Source organism: Macrosteles quadrilineatus, unplaced genomic scaffold, assembly GCF_028750875.1.
Source record: "Macrosteles quadrilineatus isolate MER2022 unplaced genomic scaffold, UCM_ALF_1.0 Scaffold_5__1_contigs__length_97177068, whole genome shotgun sequence".
Classification (NCBI taxonomy): Eukaryota; Metazoa; Arthropoda; class Insecta; order Hemiptera; family Cicadellidae; genus Macrosteles; species Macrosteles quadrilineatus.
Window position 1 is genome coordinate 33,719,099 of NW_026542598.1, and position 26,231 is coordinate 33,745,329.

Consider the following 26,231-nt stretch of genomic DNA (forward strand, 5'->3'; position numbering starts at 1 on the left):
GAGAAAAGGAAGTAATGTTTTATTTTTAAGTTGATAATCAACAGTAGTTGCGGTATAAAACTTTCTCATGTGATTATTTATATTAATTTATGTTTGCTACAAAAGTGCATAAGCTATACCTTGTACTTAGTTACTAATGGGGCGTCACAATTCTCAGTTGATTTCTTGCCTCGTAAAGTAGCCTCCTCCACTCTTTACCCTCTACCATCCGGATTTCTCATCCGCACTGGATCATATCCTTCTTAACTTGGTCCATCTTAATTTAGGCCTAGGTCTATCCAACAGATGTCTTCCTGTAGGTAGGACCTCACAAACCTCCTTGAGTCTTGTGTCTTCCTGTCTCCGAAGTACATGACTTAACCAACTAATTCTTTTGACTTTCATTCCTATAAATATCTGTGCATAGGGCACGTAACTCAATTTTTTCTTATGTGCCAAACTCCTTCTTCATAGGCTGGGTTGAATATTTTTCGAAGTACCTTATTTTCGAACACCATCAAACGACCTTCATTTCTTTTAGAGAGTACCAATGTTTCACTTCCATACAATAACACTGGCTATATAATGATGGTCTTGTATAATCTTAATTTTGAGCACCTTGATAAAACTTTGGATGATAAAAGTTTTGAACAGGCCCCAACGCTCTTATTGGCATTTGCTAGTTTACTTTGTATCTCTAGATCTTCAGAATTTGAACTATTAATGGTAACTCCTAAATATTTACAATTAATTGAATAGTTGGCAATGTCGTAATTTACATCTCTATTGTTAGGGTTTTAACCAAAGTGGACAATTTTAATATTTTCTTCGTTTAGCTCTAATCCTACTTACTTTCTTTGATCCATACCTTGTGGTATACTTTCAAAACAATGTACTAGTAAAGCTGTAACTGGTTAACCATACCGAAGAGAATCGATGATAGGACAACTTATTTACAATTAATTAACATTTTATCAAAATTAGAAAATAAAAAAAACAACTTTAATGTTTAACAAACTCTATTACCAATATATGATTAGTGGATTATACAACTGGTCTTCCAGTAAAAGGTTTTCTTTAATGGGTTTTTATGGGAAATGACATAGGCTGCAATACCTGATCATTGGGCTTTAAATAAATGATCCTGGCTAATGAAACAGCTGATCTTAGTCAGTAACAAAGCTACACAGATCATCTCACACCATTCTACACTCATCCTACATTCATATTTGGGTGAAAATACGCACCTAAGTGGCGTCCCCATCTTAATGATTGATAATTATTGATAATTGACCTTTCAAACCTTAATTTTTACAGATGTTAAGGTTGTATAGTTTTGTTCAGAATCAAATGGGCTATGCCATAGTAAACTTTTGTCAAATTTGTAAACACACACGATTGTTTTTTACCGAGCCGTCTGCGTGATTCTCAACTTACAACAGTTTCTCCAAGTTTTAAACTTGGCTGACATACCGTCCTGAAAGCCCTGACACCATACCGGATGATAACACAGTACGCTGAATACGCAACATTTTATTAAATAACATAACATTATTTCAGAATGACATGGCTCATTTAATATTTTTTTGTTATTGTTTCAAGTCTACTATGTGAACTGACCTAAAATCCGTCTGGCATCTGCTTGAGTGCTTAGTGCTTACCGCGCATGCCTGCATTCGCATTATTATTGTTACCACTACTGTACCACTCTCCAAATTTATTCTCGCTGCCTGGGTGTATTCATTCAATAATAAAACTTTTAAAATTTGTTTACTATACAAATCAACTAATAATTAACGAATTAGATTAATAAAACTAAATCATCAGTTTCAGTTCAGTTATAAACTTCACGCCATTGTATTTTAAAGAAGTAGGATCGCTTTGATACATATATTTATTTTCATTTTAGGGTTCTGGGGGGGATTCTACCCCCCTCATCCCCCCATAGCTACGCCACTGATAAAATTTAATTTATGTTATGTTTGCTTTTCTTAAGGTTACCGGTTGTTCACTAACGTACTGGACGCGGTTCGTGGTTGGTATAAAATAGAAACGACAGCTGGAGCTGGGAAAGCAGCTGATTTAGCGAGCGGGAATGATGACTTATGACGTAACATAAGTTAGTCAACTAATCATTATACTAGCACATTAGAAATTCAGAACAAAAGGGAAGAACAGTCGGATTAATATCGTTGAGCATTTACTACAAAATTAATAACTAATTTGGGTCGCCGGAATTAGGCTGTCACCATTGACTTTGGATACTGCAAGTAGAGATCACATTGACGTGAACCAAATGTACCATTGACCTTGGATACGGCAAGCAGACAATCTATTTATGAGAACCAGATGAAACATTGACTTTGGATACTGCAATTAGACTTTCCATTTTATGTAAAACAAATGTACAATTGATATACTACAAGTAGAGATCTCATTTACGAGAAACAGACGAAGCATTGGCTTTGGACACTTGAAGTAGACATTCCATATATGGGAAGCAGATTTAGTATTGATTTTTGAAAAGTATTGGAATAATATTCTAGCTCCGGGGCTCCGCTTAATATTGCAGGCAGAAAAGTGGGTCGAAATCCGTTACGTACCCACGAAAACTGCACTATTACAGCACTTTCAGGCCAGTGACGTCATTTATTGCTTATGTTTGTGCTCCATACAGTTTCTGTTTTTATAACCGGCAATGCTAATGCAGTAAGTCTATTTTAATTATATATATACTAGTGTACCTGTTGCTTGAAATCGAGCAATTGTCAAATACCGGTATTACATAGAAGTTATTTTAAAACTAAAGTAATAACAGTCACAATTTTCAATGAGTTTAATAAGACCCGACTAAATGCTTATGTAACTAATTAGAATACTCACGCTATTTAATAGCGCTTTGAAATAATAAACGCTTGTAAAAATATTTTAGCATTTTTTGGCCTGGCCTTATTTTTTAGTGTTTTCTACAAATGTCTCCCAACTTAAAGCTGTTACCAGTAAACATTTCTTCCATGTATTTATTTTATCTGACTTTTAGGTAGGTTTACTTTACCACTGTGACAACATGATGTGTATATTCTTCATGGTTTTTTTACTTCCAAAATAAGTTGCTTAGCATAACTGGCAAAAATGATTCATTTCCCCAAGTTATTGTGTACCTGGATTCCTTACTGTGAGACCAGGCTTCTCATCTACTCTTCTCATAAGTATAAGATTTTCTATTGATTGTCTCCTACTCCTGTTTTCAATATTTCTCCTTTAAATTCAAAAAATTTTCTATTCTTCCAAAAAAACTGATTTAACTGTTTAGATTGGTTATAGCCTCCTAAACATTCCAAACATCAATATTTACTCCCAAAAAGCTGGCGAGTCTATTTTTATATACAGCTGTTTTTGTTTTTAAATTAGTTTTCAATGTAATTCTTATGGGGAAAATGTGACCTTTGAAGCGTCTCGTGCCCTTAAGAGTAAAGAGATTTTAAATTCTAAAACCTTAATGCAAAACTACGAATTGAGACGAATTATTTGACACCTCAAACGTTAAAATCGGTCCAGAAATAACGTAGGAGTTTTGTTCACAATAAACAGCCCTCACGTATTAATATAAGAGATTTAGTACTTATTTTAATGAGGTAAATGCATCTATTTTTATTGTTGCATTTTTTGTTGTTGTTGTCATTATTGCATTTGAATAAATTACTGACTTGAAATTGCACTATGAAATTGCACTCTAGTCATATTGCATAATATTTATTCATCGATTAGAGTTTACCTAGACTAACTTATTATTTAATGTAACCTATTCTTGCCATCTTGTGCCTAGTTGTATAATTATGATAATAATTCATTGTAATTGGTGCTTGGAAGATCAAATAAAAACATTTAATAAATACTGTGCCGTATTGTTACTAGGAAAATGTAGGCATTTAACGTAACATTGAAAGAGAGCACCGAGTTAAGGGAATTGCACAATGTCCGCAAGTTATTTATAGTACAGTACAAGAAGAGCACGGCTTTGTGCAAGAAAGAGTGCAACAATGTGCTACGTCACAGACTGAGACTACAACGAATCTCTCCGAATGTAACCGGATATAGCCGAAGTTGTGAGCTGAGGTCATATGTGTTGGAACTTGGAAGCAGCTGAGTGGCAGTGCAGTGCAAACCAGATCGCACCAGTTCTAGTTATAACCTCGGAATTGTGCTGTTGTGAACTATGCGTTTGTGTTCGTTCGCTATTTAAGCTAATGTATACGCAGTGTTTGTGTTTTATCGAGCCCTTAGTTCCTTCTCCGCCCGATATTCGTATCACGACGTTTACGTAAGTGCGTGAGTGAACGTAGTGCAGACTGTACATGTCAATGAACGGTAGAACTCGATCACGGCAGATTCACAGCCAATATTTTGTTTCTGCCACTGCGTTGTTTACAAGTGCACTCAAAGTGAACAATCCGCGACGGGAATGGTGGCTCGATTGCGGTTCGTTACTCAGAAAGATCGCTCAGTGTTTGCAAACAGCGCCCTTTTACTGCTGCAGGACCATTTCATTAGCTGACGACCAGCACTTGGTCAGGAAATATGTATTACCGGCTTTAAAAAGAATTGGGCCCTTTGGTGTACTAGGCCCTAGGTACCGACATGCTGCAGGTTTGACATAATATATCAAAGGCTAAATAAACCAATAAGATACACGCAATTTTACATATTTGTAGGCCTTTGATGTGAGTCTAGGCTAGGCTACACAATTGTCTATTTAGTTAGGCCAAAGATCAACTCTGTTCTCAACTTATTGTTGCCATGTGTTGCTAACTTAAACATTTCAAAGTCGATGAGATAAGCATTCAAGGATTAAAAATGTGAAAGATTTCTCCAGTTAAAGGCCAAAAAATGTGACACCTAACAGTGTTAAGGTTAAATATTGCCTATTTATTTACCTCTGAGTGAATCGCAGGACTGTTGATTAACTAACTTAGGAAAGAAAATGCCTTGTAATGTTGTAATGAATTTCTTTGTTGTAACTTAACAAAGGAATTTGTCTAACTTATAAAATAAGTTAACTGAACCGTGAGCTCCGTATTACTACATCCTAGGACTTGGAAGTACACCAACTAACAACGTAAGCTAACTTACTTAAGTTACTCGTTGTTTAGTGATAAAGTGAATTAAAACGTTCCTTTGAGTGAAAAGTCGGTAAAACGATGCTATTATTGATTCACACATTAACAATGACTGTGGCAGATATTGAAGTGTCTGCTAAATTCTTTCATGTTATGTGTCCTTCAAGTAATCAGCGGCACCGGGGATTTGTTTCCAAGCGCGTTGGAGTTGCATGGAGTAGAAACAAAAATCAGGTTATATGCCGTCGTTCGAAATTTCTCAATGGTCGTCCACATTTCCGACAAAATCTACAAGCAATGCTCATGTAAGTTTGTTTTCACACTCTGTGTATTAAGTTAGTTTTTCTTAGCCTACCTTAAACAAGTCTGTAGGCCTAAGTTATCAGACTTAACTTACAAGTGGTTTAATAAGTCATATTCACGAGGTTTAATAAGTTAGTTGGTTATCTTTATTTCGCACTGACTATCTGTGTTAGGGCCATCTCTCATAATCATTTTGAGATGGGGATACTAAGGTGCGTATTTTAACCCAAATATGAGTGAAGGATGAGTATTTAATGATGTGAGATGATCTGTAGGCTTTAGGACTAAGATCAGCTGTTTCATCAGTCGGGATTATTTAATTTAAATGTCAATTGTGAGGACCAGCTGGGTCCAGTATTAAACCATCAAAAAGCTACTGACTTCTCGGTATCAAACCGGTTACCTTTTGATTGTCAGGCGAGCACTTTAATCACTCAGCTACCTATCCGGTCAGAGTGTCACAAAATGTACGCATCAGTAGGCCTAACTAAGAATAGAAATAATACCCCCGCCGCAGCAAACCTGCAGACTAAGCGAATTTCCATTTGACTGATTGGATTTACACTTAAATGTCTACTTAAAAATATAACATTTATTCCCGATTTAAATAGAATTAGTTTAACAAGTACTTAGGTTTGCTGCATCAGGGAGGGTAAAATTGTTTTTTTTTTTTGTAAAATGTTAATAGTTAGTAAGAAATAAAAACATTTTCCAAATTTGATCAAAATATGTTCATAAACAAGCAAACTACAACAGTTTACTTATTCTCCATAAGAATAACATGGGAATTTTAAATTTACAATTTTTTTGAATTTTCTCCGTAACCGTTAGGCGCATAATAACGCTTTAATATACTAAATTATTTGTTTTTTTAAGCTCTACAAAATGGTTTGGAAATAAATTGCAAAATTTTAAGTTTTTTGGGTCAAAAATGGCAAAAACCTATTTTTACCCCATAAAACCCCCCGTAAACACCCGTTCCCATGGTCCGATCATGCTGGATCGCGAACTCCTTCGAATAAACGTAGGTTTACACGTTTGTACCAAATTTCATCAAAATCGGATCATTTTTGCTTGAGTTATCGTGCTGACGGACACATATATATATATATATATATATATATATAAATATGTAAATATATAAATATATATATATATATATATATATATATATATATGAATTTGAACGGATGGTGTTTTTGTCCTCTAGGGACCTCAAAACGAAAAAAAAAATCGGTCCCGCGTCTAGGTCTTACCATGAGTACTACGGTAATAGCTTATTCCCTATATGGGAAATTCGCTAAAACTAAACCCTCCATAACATACAAACAGTAAGGTCAGTTTTTACTAAAGTGCATGGGTGATAGTTTTCGTAGTTGGGCCGAATGTTATCATACAACCATTAATAGCCTATTTTCAATCTGAATATTTTGTAAACATCTAAGTTAAGTAATTAACGGAGGAAAAGGAATATAGTAACTTAGGCACAAGCTAAGTAAGACAAGAAAGATATAAATAAGGTTGAATCACTAAAATTGATATTTAAGTTAAAGAGATACAGGCCTAGGTTTAGAAGTTATTATGTTTAATGATTACTAACTAATCTCGACACCTTGCTCTTTTATTAGTGTAGGTTTACAAACCAGTAAAACCAAGGCTATTAATTTATTTGAGCAGCAAAATAACTCAGCTTGTTAGACTGTGAACTCGTAAAAAATGTCATCTATGAATAAGCTGAAAGTGGCAAGTAATTTCTTTATGAAATCAAAACTGGCATAGTAGGCCTCTTAAAAATAAATACCGGTAGGTAAAAACAATTAATTGTAACCCAGGTCTATTTAGGCCTAACTTCTTTGTTTTGACCAACGATTTGCCTATAGGCCTGGTATAGAGGTGACAACCCCTAGAAATCTTTAACCCTTAAACGACCACTAAGAGATTAGACAAAACTTCCACTTTGTGGTTAGGAGTATTTGAATGCAGCAAAAAATTCTAAAACTAACTAGGAGTTAAGTTCTACCTGAAACCTAATATTAAGAGTCAAGATTAGAATACAGTAACTTAACTGAATTGGATTTGTTTTGACCATTGTTCTTAGTGTGGTTGAGCATTGGCCGAGTATTCTAAAAGCTACCTATGTCTCCCCGGCCAGGAGACTGAACTTGTAGATTGAAGGTTTTCAGGTCTGGTGTATTAACTCATGTGTTCATCTGTCCGAGACAAAGCTTGTCCGAGGCCTGTAGGCTACTTAAAATAAAAGCAGGCAGCTTAGAAGGTGTAGAATCTTTGTGAACGAAAGGTGCTTCCAATTGAGCATGTTTTTATGTCACTTTTCGTCTTCAGTTCCTTGAAGACACTTAAGTGTATGACCTGGTTTCAGCAAAGGGTTTGCGATTTGCCTAAGAAAACATGCAAACATAATTTGAATCATTTATCTTGGTCTGTAAGCCCATTATATTTTTGAAGAACTAGGATTTTATGTACATCTGCACACTCAAATTCCAAAACAATACATTTATTGATTGTTTAACAGTCACAGTTTTTAGTACCGTAGTTAACTCAACCCTGTAGCTGTAGGCCTACTATCATTGTAGGCTACAAAAATGTAATTGTGCTATACCTACCTATTCATACTATCAATGGGTTGGGTGTAAATTATTGGACTGAGACCAGTAATTGGTTTTAGTGAAGATCATAAGACCAATGATCAATGATAGCTGGATCCAGTATTGTCTTAGGAATTAATCATCTAGGCCTAGTTTTTGCAACACTGTACATGTGTTTCAGAGGGGCACTGCAGACCAGCAATGTTAAGCCGCAAGGGTCCGGTGATATACAGATGATCAAGACGTCCCACACACCTCCTATGCCAGCCCTTGCTGATAGACCTCAGAACAATGACACTGTGCAGGTACGTGTGTCTGTAGTCCACAGTAATAGTCTACATAATCTAAAAGGTGTACTCAGTGGTGTAATGGAGAAGGAATAATGCATTTTTCCAAAACTCCAATAGGCTAAGTTATATTTATTGGCGACCCATGTTTTCTCCAAGAAATAGTAAGCGTTCCCGTACTGGAAAATTTACGACTAGACGCAGTTCAGACAAGGAAAAAAAGTGTTAACAATCTTCTTGCTCAAGCATGAGATGTCAAAATTTGTAGATATTGCACAGAAAAATCAACAATTCTCGTAAAATCGTAACTTTTTAAAACAAATTGATGTAGTGTAACTGGTGTTTGTTGGAATATGTAGGACAATGTACCTACCGAGTACAGCTAAAAAATCAGATAATACACAAGATTGGTATCAGAACCTGTTTAATGTAAGCGTTTTAAAGGAATCCACGAGGTAATTGTTTGGAAAAAATTAAACCTAAGTCCTACTCTCTATAAAGGCTTTTCTTAGAAATATTAGTCTTAGGCCATTGATTTTTCAAGTATTTGTGTAAGCAGTTAAGAACAAAGTCAAGCCTCCAAACAAATGTCTGGTCTCTGACAGCCGTTTATCCAATTAAAGTCAAACTTGATGCGACTATTCTCATCCCAAGCTGACTGACAGTGGCATGCCTCAATGACTAATGGGGTCAGACTGTGAGCCTACAATCAGTGGCAGGGAGTATTTTGGAATAAAGAACTCATGACTTTTAATTAGTAGGAGTAACCAACCCCCTCTGTGACTCCCAATTTTTTTTAAATTTATAGTTGACAAATAACTATAATTTTAATTTATAATATAACCTTATTCCTTTCAGTTGGTTTTTGCCCCTACTTCTAATGGTCTATCAATGTGACGACATTTTTAAAAGTTCTTTCAAATTGGGTGGGTTTCAATAGGATCTCTGTTCTTTGTTTTCTCGATTAAGTTAGATTTTATAACTTGAAGCATATTCTTTGGCAGTATTTTCTGCTCTAAAGGCAATGGTTTACAAGTTAAAGGATTTTTATGATTGAAAAATTAAATCGGTTTTTTACAAACTCAGTAAGAAAAATTAAGTAAGATTTTGTAAACATTTTACTGCTTGCTTGTCATTAAATTTGACAAGTTGACAGAAAAAAAACAACTGAAGAATATGATTGTCGAAAAAATTCAATCTTGACCTCTCAAACAACAGTAGGCTGATTCATTCGTCCTGTAATAATAGTTGACTATTGTTTATTAATCATTTCTTTCCCAAAGACAGTGCTCTTACATTGTAAAGCTAGAGTGGTGCAGTTTAAACCAGTTTACTTGACCTTGTGTCGGTGCCATCTGTTATTAACCTGCAAGAATTACATTTGCTACAAAATATTGCAGTTTTCAATTACATCATGAAGAGAAGAGACGAGATTAAATTATGTTAAGAGATTTTAAGGTTTTTTGAATGTTTCTATTTGCTGGATTGCTTTCATTATTGAATTAATTTTACACTGTGTTTGAATGAATTATGTGTTTTTATTTTAAATATGTAGTAATTTTAGCTTTGAATTTTAAAAAAATTAAGATTTTGCAATATTCTTTGAAATAATGTGGAAGTAGAATAGACTAGCCTAATAGGTAAATTATAACAGTCTAATTATTGGTGTGGTTTTTAGCACCAAAGATTAGTATAGCAAAAGGTGTTGATGAGAGATCCCTATAGTCTGTTCTGTATGATGGAACCTGTCTCCTGGCCCTTTATCTACCTCGGGCTGGCCTAGGCCTTAGCAATTGGCCAATCCCTAGGAAGAGGAAAGGTCAGGAGACAGGTTCCATCATACAGTGTTTAATACAGAGACTGTTCTCTTTAGTTACAGAGACCTGAGCAAGACTGGTCTCGTGTTAAAAGCGGAACTCCGGCTCTGGGAATTCAGGTTCAAATCCTGAAGAATATGATTGTCGAAAAAATTCAATCTTGACCTCTCAAACAACAGTAGGCTGATTCATTCGTCCTGTAATAATAGTTGACTATTGTTTATTAGTTATGAAAAAAAAAAAATTTTTTTGTTCATAACTGTGATCATGGCCTAAGAGCCGAAACATGTAAGTTTATTCAATAAATTAATAACTTAAAAAAGGGTACTAAATGTTTAATTATTTATTTCATTTATTAATATATATATATAGATATATAACAATTTGAACGAATGGTGTTTTTGGCCTCTGGGGACATCAAAATGAAAAAGTAAATCGGTCCCGGGCTTAGGTCTTACCATGAGACCTACGGTAATAGCTACTTCTCTATAGGGAAATTCGCTAAAACCACACATTTAAAATCCCCATGTTATTCGTATGGAGAAACTGAAAATTGTTGTAGTTTGCTTATGGTTATTGTTGATCTATTAGGGCAAATTTATTTATTTTATTTTATTATCTTCTATTATTCTAATTCCGTAAGGAATTTCTTGTGCATAGCAAAACTCTTTAATTTATTAACCGATTTTGATGATTGATGTGTCAAATTAAAGGGAATTATCTGCAGAAGTCATGGAATAATTTTTGTCACGCTCAGTTCAATGTGCTTCGCCCCACTGGACTTTAAAGTTTCCATGTATTTTTAATTAGGTATATAAGTGAAAATTTAGTTAAGTTTATCAAACAATCATTTCCTTTTAAAAACATCTGTCTTCATAAAAATAACCTCTTTCCCTTATGTCATTTTAATATTTAATTTTTCTGTTTATTTATCAGTTTACTTTCAAATACAATGATGAAATAAATAGATCACCTTTATGGCCAATGTTTAAAAAAAATTCACTTGCTAAAAACATGAGAGCTAATCCAAGCGAATCAATATTTGCTGAATATCTTTTACGAATAGGGAATGGCTATGAGAGCTATCATAATGATCTTGGTGATTCATTGATACGTCTTCCACCACAATGTATTGTGAATGAAAATATCATTGACAAAATCTTCAGTGAAGGATTCTCTGAAGATGCTTTTAAAAATACAAAAAATCATGCAATAATTTCACCAAAGAATGAACATTGTGACGAAATAAATAATAAAATAGTTGAGCATCTAAATAATGACAGTCGAGTTTACTACTCAGTGGCCACATTGATTCAAGAAGAGGGGGACCAGTTACATGTAGCTGGTGAATTTCTTCACACTTTAGCACCAAGAGGTTTACCTCCTCACAAATTATGCCTTTAAAAAGGTGTACTGTAATTGTAATTTTACTAAGGAATTTAAATCCACAAAAAGGACTGGTTAATGGAACCAGATTAATGGTAAAGAGATTAATAACAAAGTCCTGATCTTGAAATTATTACTGAAAGTTCGGCTGGAAAACAAGTGTTACTGTCCCAATTAAGTTTAGAACCATCAGGAATTTTTCCCCTAAAATTCAAACGTCGACAGTTCCCTTGTTGAGTCGCTTTTGCCATGACCATTACAAAAAGTCAAGGAGAGACACTTGAAAAAGTTGGTCTTTATATGAAAGAGCCCTACTTTCAGCATGGGGCATTATACGTAGCAATGTCAAGATGTCGCACTTTTGATGATCTAAAAATAATGGTTAAAGAACAACGAAACCAAAGTCATCTGGCTAAAGACGTTAGAGTGTTAACAAAAAACATAGTATGGGAAGAGTTTCTCATTTAACATTTTAAAAGTAAGATGACAATTTTAACTGGTCTGTCAGACAGAATTCTGTAAGCCTACTCTGTTAGAACCTTTATTAAAACAGTATCGAGCTTAACATTTTTATTTATTGTAATTAAAAGTTTAGCTCTTAAAAGTTTGATTTTTTTTTAGTAGTGATAAGTTAAAAGTTTAAAGGTTATTTAAATTTGTTTAATATATTGAAATAAGTTAAGATTATTAACTGGAAACAGCTAGTACTATTAACATTTGGTTAAAAAAAAACACTTTTTACCTTTTCTGTAGCATATACCTTAGTGAAATATAATGTTTTAATTTGGAAATAAATATGACAAGGTTAAGGAAATATTTAAGAAAAATCCAATCAGGCAAATGGAAATTCGCATAGCTGCGGCACTTGTTATGCTAAATAGATAATTGCATCTGTTTAGCCTGAAGGTGAGGACTGATATTTATAGGTTGCGTACATTGTACAAGGCAATACTGGTGATAACCAGACACAGCTCACCTGGCCAAGTGTTATCAGTTAGCTTATCACACCTCTTGACAGCTTCATTTGACAGTCTAGTATAATGTTTCTGTTTACTTGTGCAGTCACGATACATCAATCATTTCTGCGTGTTTTAGTTTTATGGTTTCATGTTTATCTCACTGATGGGCAGTCTGGCTAGAAAATTGAGTAAGGTAGACAACATATGACTTCGACATGTAAAACTGCTTTCATTTATAAAGGACTATGACATTAATTGGCCATTAGTTTATGTAAAATATGACTCAGATTTTTTATTGTTTTGTCTCTGACACTGCTTCAAGATCTTCTTCCAAATTGTTTTTAATTTGTTAAAATCCACTAAAATCAGATAAATTGCTAATTTTGTCTCAATTGTCTTGTTTTATTTTGTTGTAACTTTTAAGTTTTAGTTGTTCTAACTTATCAATTGACCATGCGGTTCACCATTGCCTTTGCAATGAAGAATGTTGTGCAATGAAATACTTATGACTTATGTGGTTGGTGGTCCTTTTGTTAAATTTGTAAAGTTCTTTGAGAAATTGTTTTTTACAAAGTAAATTTATAACTTATTTTATTTGTAATACTCGGGCGAGACTTCTTTGCAGTCTTTGTGTTTATTGGCTGAGTTAAGCAGTTAAATGTGTTAGACTAATGAACCTTTCTAAATGAATCAAAACCAGTTTTAACTGAACCAGATGATATCTCCTCTCTGTTGCAACTTTGTTGCATCATTTACAATTGCGTTAAGTTGTGAAGTTATTGTATTGCATTGGTTAAATATAGTAATGCAGTTCTCACCAAGACATAAAATTAACTAATATACCTGCATAGTTTATTTTGTATATTTTTAAAATTAAAATTTAGTCTAGTTCCAATTGAAAACTACGCAAAAACACTGATGTCATTCTTCTTGATGTACTTAGGCCTTTAAATTCTTACACTGTATCTTTAAAATATTATACTCTTCCCTATGAAATATTTAACACTTTATGTTCAAAATGTACTACAAAAACCAATCACAAACATTTAAAATAATTCTCCTGTTGCAGCAAACCTGCAGACTAAGCTGATTTCTATTTGCCTGATTAAATGTTCATTAAAATATTTCCCTATAAATATCAAATTTATTCATTTTAAAATAACATAGGTTTTGTGAGTACTTAGGTTAGCTGATGCTGAAATGGGAAAAGTGTTTTTTTTTTATGAAATAGGCCTATTAATAATAGTATATGATGAAACAAATACTTGCCAAATTTCATCAAAAATCCATAAACAAGCAAACTACAACAATGTACTTATTTTCTAAAAGAACAACATGGGAATTTTACATTTAATATTTTACTTTTTCATTTAACCACTAAGCGTGCAACTATGCTTCAATAAATTATGTTGTTTTAGTTCTTCAAAATGGTTTAGAAATGTGAAATTTAATGTCATTGGCAAATAAGTTTTGTGGTTAAATGATTTAGTAGGTTGGAACTTCAGTTTTTTTTCTGTTTAAGTGAACTCATTATTAATGCAACTATTAATCTGGTAAATTACGGTACCATACATTTTATGTCTCTGACTCACCTTCCCTCACACCCAAGGAAGCTAGTCTCCAGCTCGGAATCGTTAAGCACAGGCTAGGCCTTTGGCCTAGGGGGTCGCAGTATTATTACTTAAATAAAATCCATTGATGGTTGGCAAAATTCAAACAAGGGGTCTAAGAACCAAAGTCCCGTGCTCTACCTCTTGAATAGCGCTTTCCACGTTGGTGTTTGTAACGCTATTGTATCTACAGGAGACAAAAGCCAGTTTTATAATGACTTTGCTCGTGTTGCAGGGAGGCCTGGTAGGATCTGCCTCACCTCAACAGACTATGACATGGCTACAGACCAACAGATTTGCTGCGTATCTGCACACATTCGCCAGCTTCTCCGGAGCAGACCTCATGCGGCTCTCCCGTGATGACCTTATCCAGATATGCGGCTTGGCTGACGGCATCCGTCTCTTTAATGCTCTTCATCCCAGAGCAAAGTAAGCTACTCGGTGACACTTCTGTTTTCCATTCTTTTAGTTCACCTGCTGATCTAAGACAAATAAGGTACAGAGGAATTAAGGTTAGATAGTGTGCTTTCAGCTATGACATGTTGGGCCAAAAATATACTTGTGGCGATCATGAAAGAGCCCAAACGGCAAGCACTGTGCAGAAATTCCTATTGCACAAGGCACAGGGTCTTCCCCACCGTTAGCATTGTAGTACATTATGGGGAGGGGGGGTGTAGGAATTTGTCTTAAACACAAGCACCAAGTACTAGACAGTAGACACATTTAAGTGTATTATTGAATGTTTCCTCTGTACCATACTTCTCTTTGGGTTTAATTAACACATAAAATAGCTCATAGCAATACGTTAGTACAGTTGAACCTCGTTTTTACGAACCTCAATAAAACAAATTCCTCGGTAAGACAAATTTTTTTTAATCCCCTCGACACTTTCATATAGGTCAATGCTAAAAACACCTCTATACAACGTAGTATTTAAGTTAAAACCCTCCATAAGACGAATTTGTTTGTGACATGGGCTAGGACTGATTAACCTCTATACAACGAATATTCTAAGCATAAAACCTCTACAAGACGAACGTGACCTCTATAAGACGAATTTATCATAATCTTAACCTCCATAGTACAACGTAGTTTTCAAAACAAACAGAAGCTTGTCTCAACATGAAACCCCCACCCATCCCTCCTCCTTCCTCAGTCATTGTTTGGAAAAACCTTGGAGCAAGGAGAAACCTCTATAAGAAGAATAACAGCAGCATTAAACCTCGATAAAACGACCCTCTTTATTAAGAGTACCTCTATAGTACAAATTCTTCCCGTACCCCTTGAAATTCGTCTTATAGAGGTTCAACTGTAGTCCATTTCAATGCCTCGCTACACTCATCAGTTAAAACATTGCTCTTGCACTCGCACCCAGTAGATTTGCTGTATATAGTTGTAGTGCAAAATATTGAACAAGTCTGCCTAATAAATGTCATATTGTAATTTATCCAGAATCATCTTCTAACCCAAAATAGATTAGGCCTAAATAGTTTTAGTAGTTGTATAAAATCTTAGCTGTGTATTAGGTATTAACTTTTTGGCTATAAATAATAATATGTTTGACAAAGAGTAACATCATTTAACTTCCACTTCACACTATCTATGCGAGTATAGATTCAACAAAAATAGTTGGAAGTTACCGTATTGAAATGTGGTAGTCAAGAAATACTAGTGCTGTTTAGATTGACCGGTGTTGTTAGTACGGTAGAACTAATGTTAATCACTGTACATTGAAGGCTAGAACCCCGTCTTGGTCAAGTCTGTATGATCGCAGATATCTCTTTGTGCTTTTTACTCATACCTAGGTTTCTTTCTCACAAGGCCATCAATGTCTGCAACTGGTGGTCGCTAGTTACTGGCCAGAAGATTGTACTGCCAGTTACTGCCTGCTTGAAGGTGTGCAGGCAACTGGCAAGCAATTTCACCAAATTTCCATATGTCCAAAGTGTCATTTGACGAGCTTATAAAAGCATTCCACGTCCTACCAAAAAATAAACATGTTTGTATCTGTTTCCGTACGCAAACTTACCATTTCCCCAAAACAGGTAATGACACGATTATGGTTCCAACCACTAGTGGCTGTATCTGAAAGCTCCCATTTAATTCAATGCCCTGCAACGAGTTGCCGCCACTGTGGTACAAGGGTTAACCAGCATTGGTTTTGCAGGACAGTGTACCTGTGTGTACAACAGTCGCCAGTGGTGTACCAAGCAGTGTACCTGGCTACCTTGTCCAGTAGGGAGATGTGCTCCAAGGCCGCTGCGCTGGTCGGCCTCTCACTAACCCAGCTGTCCCAGGTGTACATGCAGGGACCCAACGGCATACACGTACTCGTCACCGATGAACTTGTGCGCAACATCAAGGACGAGGCCACTTTTGCCACTGAACTTATATCTGGTAAGACAAGCTGACACGCATCTTTCATTCTCTAGCTATAGGCTGATTGTCAATGCATGGTTGAATCTTTTGGATCCAACCTGAAAAGAGAAATAATTTGAAATAAAAACTTGGACTCTTCTCAACAATCAATATATTGATAGGATCCATAATGATTCGTAAGTTAATTGTTTACACATATTAAAACAACTATGTCCAACAATTTTTGTTTTTAAGATTATTCAAAAAGTGTACGCTTTGAAATCCATATACAGTAGACTCCCTCTTATCCGGACTCCTCGGGACCGAGGCCAGTCCGGATGACAGTTTTCCCGGTTAAACAGATGACCCCGAAAACTCGTTAAATCGGACCTTTTAAATGCATACTGTATACAGTATTTGACTTAAATTTAGGAGAGCATTGTATTAGACACGTGATCACTGATCTCAAATCTTTCCCACGAGAACAGTCGATTCAGTACCACCCACTTCCTGCCAATCTAGTTTGGTTAAACCGATGTGCTGATAAAAATTATCCGGATGGAGAGATGTCACTTCTACCGGGTGTAGTCCGGTTAAAACAATGTCCGGATAAGAGGGAATCTACTGTAAACTGGTTTCTGCTCCAATTTCGAGCCATCTTAAGGCAACATAGATGACCTACAATAGAGTAGGGAAATTCCGTTGCCTTGAGATAATAGTCAGGAACGTTCCTTCCTTACTCCTTAGCTTTTTGGTAATATTTGAAGTAATACCATTATTTTTGTCACCTATTACCTACGAAATATGTGTCATAATAAGACAACTCGATCAGCGTTTTTTCACTCGCTGTGTCTAACAGTTCAGGTGACGTTACAAAAATGTATTACTAAAGGGACTATTTTATTTTGTGATGCTCGCCGTTAATAGGAAGACACATTCAGTTTTATTTTATTTGACCACTATCTAATTAGTATTCATTCTTTTGTTGAGTTGAGTTGAATAGAGTTCAGCGAGCTTACCTGAGATAATAGAGAGAAACATTCTCTGTGAAGAAATCTACACCAGGAGGACACATCAGTGTTTTGTTTTATTTATTGTGTTATTGTGTATCTATTAGGCCCTGCATTCTGAATTTCTCAGGTGTCTAGCTAGTATTACTTTTCAACAAATCCTAATATTTATTTAGTTATTTATTGTTTCTAAATGTTTCAGATCAGTCTGGAGAAGGGCTGTGTTTGTTGCTGAAACCTCCTCCCCTCTGAATTGTCTTGCCTCACAAATGACTTGCCTTCAAGTGATTAATGTAACCCTAACAATACAAACAAAGGACAGAAGTTTTCAAAAATGTCTTTAGTTTCCATTCCGCCTGCATGCTCTATGGCTTTTCACATTGTGAGTTTTAATCAATCTTGCACTTGCAAATAGTAGACCATAATTGTTGTCAATGTGTATAACTTTATCCCATTGTATTAAGGTGTGCACTTCATAGCTTGCATAGTTAGTGTTTAGAGCTAGAGATGTATTTGCTTTTATTTGATTGAAGTTTTAATATTAACATGTATTTTATGAATCAGATTTCTAGTATGTTAAAGTAGATAGATTTTATTGCTTGTTTGTAACCAGAATCATTTTTGTTTAGGGTTGTGTTGTACAATTTATGCATATCCAACATTTTGAGCATCACAGATATTTTGTCGAACAATTTTTATCAGATTTTTTTATAGTATAGGTACAGGAATTGGTTTTTGTGCGTAACACAATTTTTTGTTTTACATTTTCTCTTAAAAATTGTTCATTGTATTTTTTATATGTTCAAGTTTAGTGCATTCTGTTAAATTCAGAATTTCTGTTACTTTAATACTGTGGCGTTTCATTCTTAGTAATTAAAAATTTTTGTTCTGTGATGGCTTTTTTTGTATTGATTTTTAATGTTTTACTTATTTAAGACTTTGTTTAATATGTATACAATATGATGAATTTATTGTTATTTCGTTGTTAAAGTACCATGGTGGAAGGGAAAAACATAGGTGTGCTATCCCCCCAGATTGCAAACACCTTTCACCATTTAGAAAAAAAATGCATAAATAATAACAATCAAATCAAAACAAATATACACTTATATGGCAATACAATCAGGTGATTTTTTGTTTACAATCTGGGTGACGTCAGCATATGACGGGTTTAGCACACCTATGTTTTTTCACCATGGTGTTAAAGTACTATATAGTTTACTAAGTGTTAATCTGCATGTTGTTATTAACCATTTTATTGTGTCTTATCTTGACAGTAGAAAGATTTCTAACAATTAGTGGGAAGATTCAGGGGTTCTTGAGAGGCTACTGTCCATTTTGTCTTTGTTTTCTGGCTAAGGGTCTTACAAGTTGAGTTATATAGGTTGTAGCTGTGTATATTTGACTAATAAACCTACCATAAGTACATCTGCACAAACATAAGTTGTTGGCTTAGACAACTGGAAATAGTACTGTTTGGGATGAGTTAATTTTGATTTTGGTGAATATAATTTGTGAGAGGTATAAGGGGAGCGAGCTGGGTATTTAGGTCGAATTGCTTAGGTTAGTAATATACTGTAGTTACAGAATATCTCCCCACCCCTCCTGCAGGAAGCCAACTTGTCTAGTAGCTTGATATTTTATCACCTGAATATCTGTCGGGTTAGTCTCTACCTACCTTAGTACAAAACATCAATATAATATAGTTCTTAGGAAACATCGCTTGTGTAGAGCTTAAAATATTAAGTCATAGATAACCTTCAAGATGATGAGTATCGACAATGTAGCGAAAGTAAGAAATACAATGTATTAAACCTGGGTTTTATTACTCAGGTTGAGGATTTTTTCTCAGGAAAGTGGTAGATTTGGCATAGCCAATTAAACAGACGGTTAATATATTATCTCAGAATCTTGCTTTGGATATATTTTAGCTCAATATTATTCAGTAGAATAGGAAACATATGTTATGTTTATGAATGTTTATAACTCGGTGTTGAAGTTTAAATCTTTGTCATGGTGACTGTCTGGTCTGAGGCAGGGAAAAGCATATTTTGTGTAATTTGTCGTTAGTTTTAAGCATTTTATTTTGTTGGTAGTTTGTAGTCAATGTACCCCGGTCTATACTCTAGGTGTATTACAAGCCATATATAATTTTACCATGTGTACCTTTAAGTTTGTGCAGGTTGAACATAGCCTGTGAACAAATTTAAGTAAATTCTTTGGACGTTTCAGAGCTACTAGTTTCTTCACTTTTCAATCATTAATGTGTTTGAATTAAGTTAGATACAAATACGGATTTTTATATAGAGTTAATTTAATTTTCACCCCAATTTTTATCTAGAAAATGCAGCTTCTATCACAGTGCCTTCTTAAAACTTTAAGTAACATATAATATCATAAAATTTCTTAATGTTAATAACATGCCAAGTAAATTTCAAGCTTACCGAAAGTGCCTGTTCATATTTTCACCTAGAATTTTTTGTATGCAGGTAACAGTGGCTTAGTTTTCAGAAAATAGTTATCTGATGGAATATAAATGTATCTATATAGCTTAACATTGTTAACGGTTAACGTGTTATTGGTTAATGTTAACGGTGTTATCATAATTCTAGAAACAACACAAAACAAGGTGACAAGACTTTATTATGAGTTTCAGTTTACTCGACTATGTCTTGTTTAAAATTGTCAATGTCACTTATCACTTGTCAATTACCACACTAATAAACACCGAAGTTTGAGAAATTGTGAAATAATGTAGAAAAATTAAATAAATAAGAAATTCTGAGCTTTACTACGAATCAATTTAGGCTGTGTAAAAGGAATTTAGATTTTTGTAAATTTTTAATCAGCTGCTTTCTTGTTTTTTAAGTTTGTGTAATAGATCATTATTTGCTTGGCTGTTAATAAATTTATAGTTTACCTGTTTGTTGTTGTATTACTATTACTACCCAAACCCATTACTCACTCTTTCTCTAGTAATAAACCTTCCTTTATCGTTATATTTTACACTGATCTAACCCATGGTGGAAGGAAAAAACATAGGTGTGCTATTCCCACATATTCTGACGTCACTCGGATTGCAAAAAAAAAATCACCTGATTGTAACTGTCAAATTGGTATGTATTTGTTTTGATATGATTGTTATTGTTTTTATAATAATAAAAACAATAACCAAATCAAAACAAATACATATACTAATTTGACAGTTACAATCAGGTGATCTTTTGTTTGCAATCCAAGGAACGTCAGAATATGTGGGAATAGCACACCTATGTTTTTTCCTTCCACCATGGATCTAACCCTGACCACTTGGTAATATTTCTGTAATTGTATTGATCACTACAAACTGAAGTGTTGCTTTATTATACTAAGGCTGATTAGTACTCCTGACATTAGAGTAAAATTACTAACATTTTGCTTACAAACGTCTACACATACCTAGGTGTGCGTTGCCTAAGAGAAGTAAGGTATAGAGCAAACTTGCTTATGGGACGACCATGCGCTTTCAGCTCTAGTATGTTATGCCGGAAATATACTAACAAGGAAGAGCCCGAGCAGCGAGCACTGGAAATTCCTACGGCACAAGCTCTTGCTCTACTGTGAGCGCTGTAGTACATGAGGGCGAGGGAGGCAGTGTTGGACTTTGCCCTAGACACCAGCACTAGTGCTAGTCACCACTTAAGTGTACCATTAAATGTTTCCTCTGCACCTAACTTCTCTGTGGTCGCTGTCTTAAATGAAGTATCTCTACAAGTACGGCTAATAGGTAAATTCAACATAAGGTGCAACCAGAGAATTTTAGAACCATTAGAACTAAGCCATCTCAAATTTTCCCAGGCGTGGAGATGGAATTTTAGATTAAGAGTTCTAATATTTTCTCTGACAGATCAGGTGTGAAACTAGAAGTTCACCTGATATTGTGGCAAAGCGTGGAGGGAGAGGCCCGCCTGAAATAAATGGATGGTTTAGGTGGAAGTTGAGGAAATAGGTGAATACTTTGTGTGTTGTACCTCAAGCCAGGAATTTCATAGTTTAGAAGCTTGTGTAAAAACTAGCGACCACCCAAATAATTCTGGTTCAAAAGATGAGGGAAAAACATGATAAAAGGTTAATCAAATCTGAAAAAAGTACGGAAAACGTTTTTCAAAGAACAGACACAATCCCTTGTATTGTTTTTGACTGATACATTTCCATGTTTGATATTACCACTAGACATATTTTACAGTCGTTAGTGATAGTTTCATACGGTGTTAGTATTGAAAACCAAGTTAGAATTTTGACCACTTAATGATTGGAAAATGTAAAAAAATATTGACCATGGTGCATATTTTTATATTTAGAGATTGTAAATCAAATAAGTCCAACAGCCCATTATTCAATTTGCACATACGATGGCTTTGATACAACTATACGTTCCATCCCCATGTTAGAGTTTTCACCAGTTTTCAAAATCGTAGTTGATGTGAGCCACCAACAGATTGCACTGATATAAATGACTAATTTCTGTCAAACACATTAACATTTTCACCAACTCAAACTTATGGAATGACTTATTGTGAGCTGTAGCAACCGTTATGACCCATCAACCTGTTCAGTAACAAAAAAAGGTAGAAAATTAGATTTTTGACACTAGCACATTCTGTGATTGGCCCTCAGAACTATGTTCTTTCTCAATAAAAAAATTGTGACAGCTGGTCTATATAGATGGGATGTACTTCAGTATCCAATAAGCCAATGACAATGGAAAGTATTGACTAAAAGGTAATATGATTTTCAATTTTATTACAACACTTCAATAAGCATTTTACTGAATAGTCTAATGCCACGGGTCAGGTATGGAGAGGATGTTATTGATCCAGTAGTGCTTAACAAGCTGGAAGTGATTCTGTCAGAAATAACTCAATTACTAACTGCTAAACTATCACTGTGTTTACAAAGTGAACATTTGCTTTAGGTGTTAACTCGAGTTCATTGACTGAATATGATCCAAACAAGAAGGTTGTAGAGGAATATGATGAGGTTAGTAAGCACAATATGATTGTACTATACAATTTAGGAACACAAAATAGTTTGTAACAATATAAAATAAACGGTATCATTGAACTGACACATACTTTCTCCCATTAGCTTGTCAACAACCCTAAGCGGTGGGAGGAACACTATGATATTTCACGGGTAAAATCACAAAGAATTGAAATAACAAACATGAATTTACATTCATGTTCATTTAATTCATACTTTCAAAAATTAATGAATCGTAATTTTTACATAATCGGAGATTGTACTGTTTTGTTTAGAGCTAAAAGGTCCATAACAAAGAAAATTTTTTATCAAAATCGTAAAAGCCTTTTTTTTAAAAATCCGATTCTTCAATTTTATGGGTACAGTATAAAAATAACACGGGAATTTTGAATTTTCCGGTTTTTTTCATTTTCTCCGTAACTATTAAGTATGCAATTACACTTGAACATACTTTTGTTTTGTAACAAATTCGTTTGAAGGTTGAAAATGGGAAAAACCACTTTTTACCGCATAAACCGTACACATAGTCTGCTGATCATATTAGGTTGAGGACTCATTCAAATAAGCGTAGGTTTTTTTTCATGCCAAATTTCTACAAAATTGGAAGTTTTACTTGAGTTTCCGTACTGTGCTTGACACATATATTGGATAAATACTTGTATAAATTTGAACAAATGGGGTTTTTGGCCTCTGGGGACATCAAAACGAAAAAGGAAATAGGTCCCAGATCTTCGTTTTACCACATGATCTACGGTTATAGCTTATGCCCTATTAGGAAATTGACTAAAACTATAAAAGATTTAAAAAATATATGTATTTGGCAGGACAAAAAACACAACAAATATTCAAAGTTTCATGAAAATCTGAGATTGTCATATCAGGTTGATAAGAATTTTTAATTTCTTGTAAAATGACCCTCTAATTACCTTTCAAACATTATAAATACTTAAAATGGTTTACAATACCTGCATATAGTTAGTAATCCTTTGTTGCTTTCTGGAAATTAGTTTCGGTTCCATGGAACCATCTCCAGGCCTCAAGGTGTCAAGAAGGTGATCACTTGATTGTAATAATTATAATTAATCCTAAAAAAATTATTACATCAACCTGAATTAACCTGTGGGTTTGTTTAATTTGGTTGGGATCTCAAAATTGCCTTTAGAACAATAAAAATTGCAATTAAGCAGACTGTAATTAAAAAAAAAAATTAACCATCCTAACCAAAAATAATTTTTTTTACACTTTTGTGAGTAAATCTGAATAAAAACTACAACTTCCTTAAAACAAACTTGTACTAAATTAGTGAACTACAGAATGATATTCCAATTCCATATTTTTTAGATTTTAAATGTCACTTGTCCGAGTAAATTCACCAGAGGAAAGTTTACCTTTCAAAAAGTTGAAAACGTTCTTGTCAACTCAATCAAGATTGTCAATTGTTCACTTCATGATAATTGTAAACATTGGAAAGCTTTTAGAAACTTAGTTGTGCAAGTTTCTAAGTTTGGTCTGAAACATACCATGAAATAACCAACTTTCGAGAAAGAGCTTATTTACTTCACAAACTTTGTTTTCTCGATACGATTCTTATATCCTTGTATATTGGTAAAACTAAGCTGAAATTAGAAGAGGAAATACATAACTAGTATTAAATGTATCCATTTCACTCTAGAATTTATCTACGAGAATGAAAATGTAGGTACAGATTCTAATAATATTTTAACAATTTTTTTGTAGTTTATAATATTATACAAAAAAGAAATCTTAATATACCGTTACCTGTGCCCCAGTAAACCTGCAGAGTAAGCGAATTTCAAATTGTATGATAATTGGACTTCACTAACAAAATGTTTATAAACATTTCATATTTATTACCGTACCTACCCATTAAATAACATCATATTTAACGAGTACTTAGGTTGGGGAAGGGAAAGAGTGTTTTTTTTTAATCAATAGTAAAGGATGAAAGAAAGAAATAATTTGCCAAATTTGATCAAAATATATTCTTAAACATGCAAACCTCAATTTTTAAGAATAACCAGGAAATTATAAAATTTACAGTTTTATTGGATTTTTTTTCATAACCTGTAATTGTACAACAACGCTTCATCGAACAAAATTGGTTGTTTTTAAGCTCTACACGATGGCTGTAATGAAGTTGGGCATTCCCAAAGGGGAAACATGTGAAAAAGATTTAAGAAAATTTCAAACCCTGATGCCTCCCTCGTTCTTATTACCCAATTTTGCTGGTTCACGAACTCAATCCAGTTTATCCAGCTCTACACATTCATTCCAAACTTCATCAAAACCGGATCCCGGAATACAATAAATATTCAAGTTATCATTTTCACGGACACACACACATGTACAGTATTACAATTTAAACAAATAGTTCAATCCAATTAAAAAAAAAATAGGTAGTTTTTCATAGCGTTTTGGCCTTTGGATACATCAAAATGAAAAAGAAATCGTTCCTGGCATTTAAATGAAAGCATTGACTACCTATTGGAAGGTAAAAGTTAAAAACATACAGGGTAGTTCATAGATTGGATTTGATGAGTTTGTCTAATTTAATATACAAAGTCGATGATCTAAGTAATAACGATAAAATCCCCGAAGACATGGGATGATTGAATCTGTCCTGTGTGTAGAGTTTTAATAGAGAAACTCGATATTGTGGCACCGAAATAGTATCTTCGTATGACGTAGATTGACTGGGTATAATGTTTTTAATTTTTAATAACATCGTGAATAAATGCACCAAAATAAATCTGAGAACAAAAGGTCTTGTCCGCCCAGCTAACTGATCTGTAAGTTTATGTTTGTTTAACAATGACAGCAATGCAGTACCGTACACGCCGAAACTGAGGGTAAATCATTTAACATCTGATGTCTGATCCACAGACATTAATTTAATTAATTTTTCTACAGTCACCCCGATAAAGTGGGCTTCCTTGTTTGATTTATAGTACAGAAAGCTGCTAATTGCTGCATTTACTTTATTTTGCCGCACTCCAGAATTCCAACCAAACAACACAACACAGCGTGCTTTTATTATGCACGTAATACAAGTACGCTTGGAAATAGGTTGGCAACACTTAAAAATACTACGACTACGAATTTCTCCCTGGTTAACAAAACGCTTTTCTTGTCTATCAAGATGGCAGTCAAAAACAGCTGATAACTTTGTGATACGTTTTAGTGGATTTCTGATATAGGGAAGAATCAGCCACATATATATTGGACAGACACGGTATAAACCATTAACATAAACAAATGTCGTCACTGGCTTGCACCTTAGCCTACACTAACAGCATTAACATAATAGCATTAACACATGGTTTGGACAGTTCCATTTAAATAATAACTAGTGTCCCTGTTGCTCGAATTCGAGCAATTGCTAAGTATTACAATTCAGCAAATGTTTGTAGCAAACTGTTAAATAAGCAAACTTATTGACTGTTTACAATTAATATGCTCTTCTTCCCACTTTTGATTTCTGACAACAGCTAAAGTTTCATAACAATTTTTGTTTCCAATGTTAATCTTATGGAAGAATTCGAAACTTTAAAGGGCCCCAGGGCCTCACTCTCTCATATTATTTCCCTAAAAATGAGTTTCCTGCTCAACGTCACGTTACGCTCTTTCCAATGACACCAAAAACATGACAATTGGTTTAGTAGTTTCGAAGGAGTAATTGTCACAAAAAATCTGCTTGCGTATTAAATAAGTACTAGTGTACATGTTGCTCGAAATCAAGCAATTTCAAATAAGTAC

At 34.3% G+C, this 26,231-nt stretch overlaps 1 protein-coding gene across 4 annotated transcripts in view; it reads left to right on the plus strand.

Annotated features, from left to right (window-relative positions):
• LOC128995262 (transcription factor CP2-like protein 1) overlaps nt 1-20,357 on the plus strand; it is a 76,258-nt gene extending 55,901 nt beyond the window's left edge. For all 4 annotated transcript variants that reach the window (XM_054420218.1, XM_054420221.1, XM_054420219.1 and 1 more), the window contains 4 exons: nt 8,187-8,310; nt 14,300-14,493; nt 16,232-16,461; nt 17,635-20,357. In XM_054420218.1, coding sequence (XP_054276193.1) covers nt 8,187-8,310; nt 14,300-14,493; nt 16,232-16,461; nt 17,635-17,684 — 598 coding nt within the window. In that variant the 3' untranslated portion in view covers nt 17,685-20,357. The remainder of the gene's footprint in view (nt 1-8,186; nt 8,311-14,299; nt 14,494-16,231; nt 16,462-17,634) is intronic.
• The last annotated feature ends 5,874 nt before the right edge of the window (nt 20,358-26,231 follow it).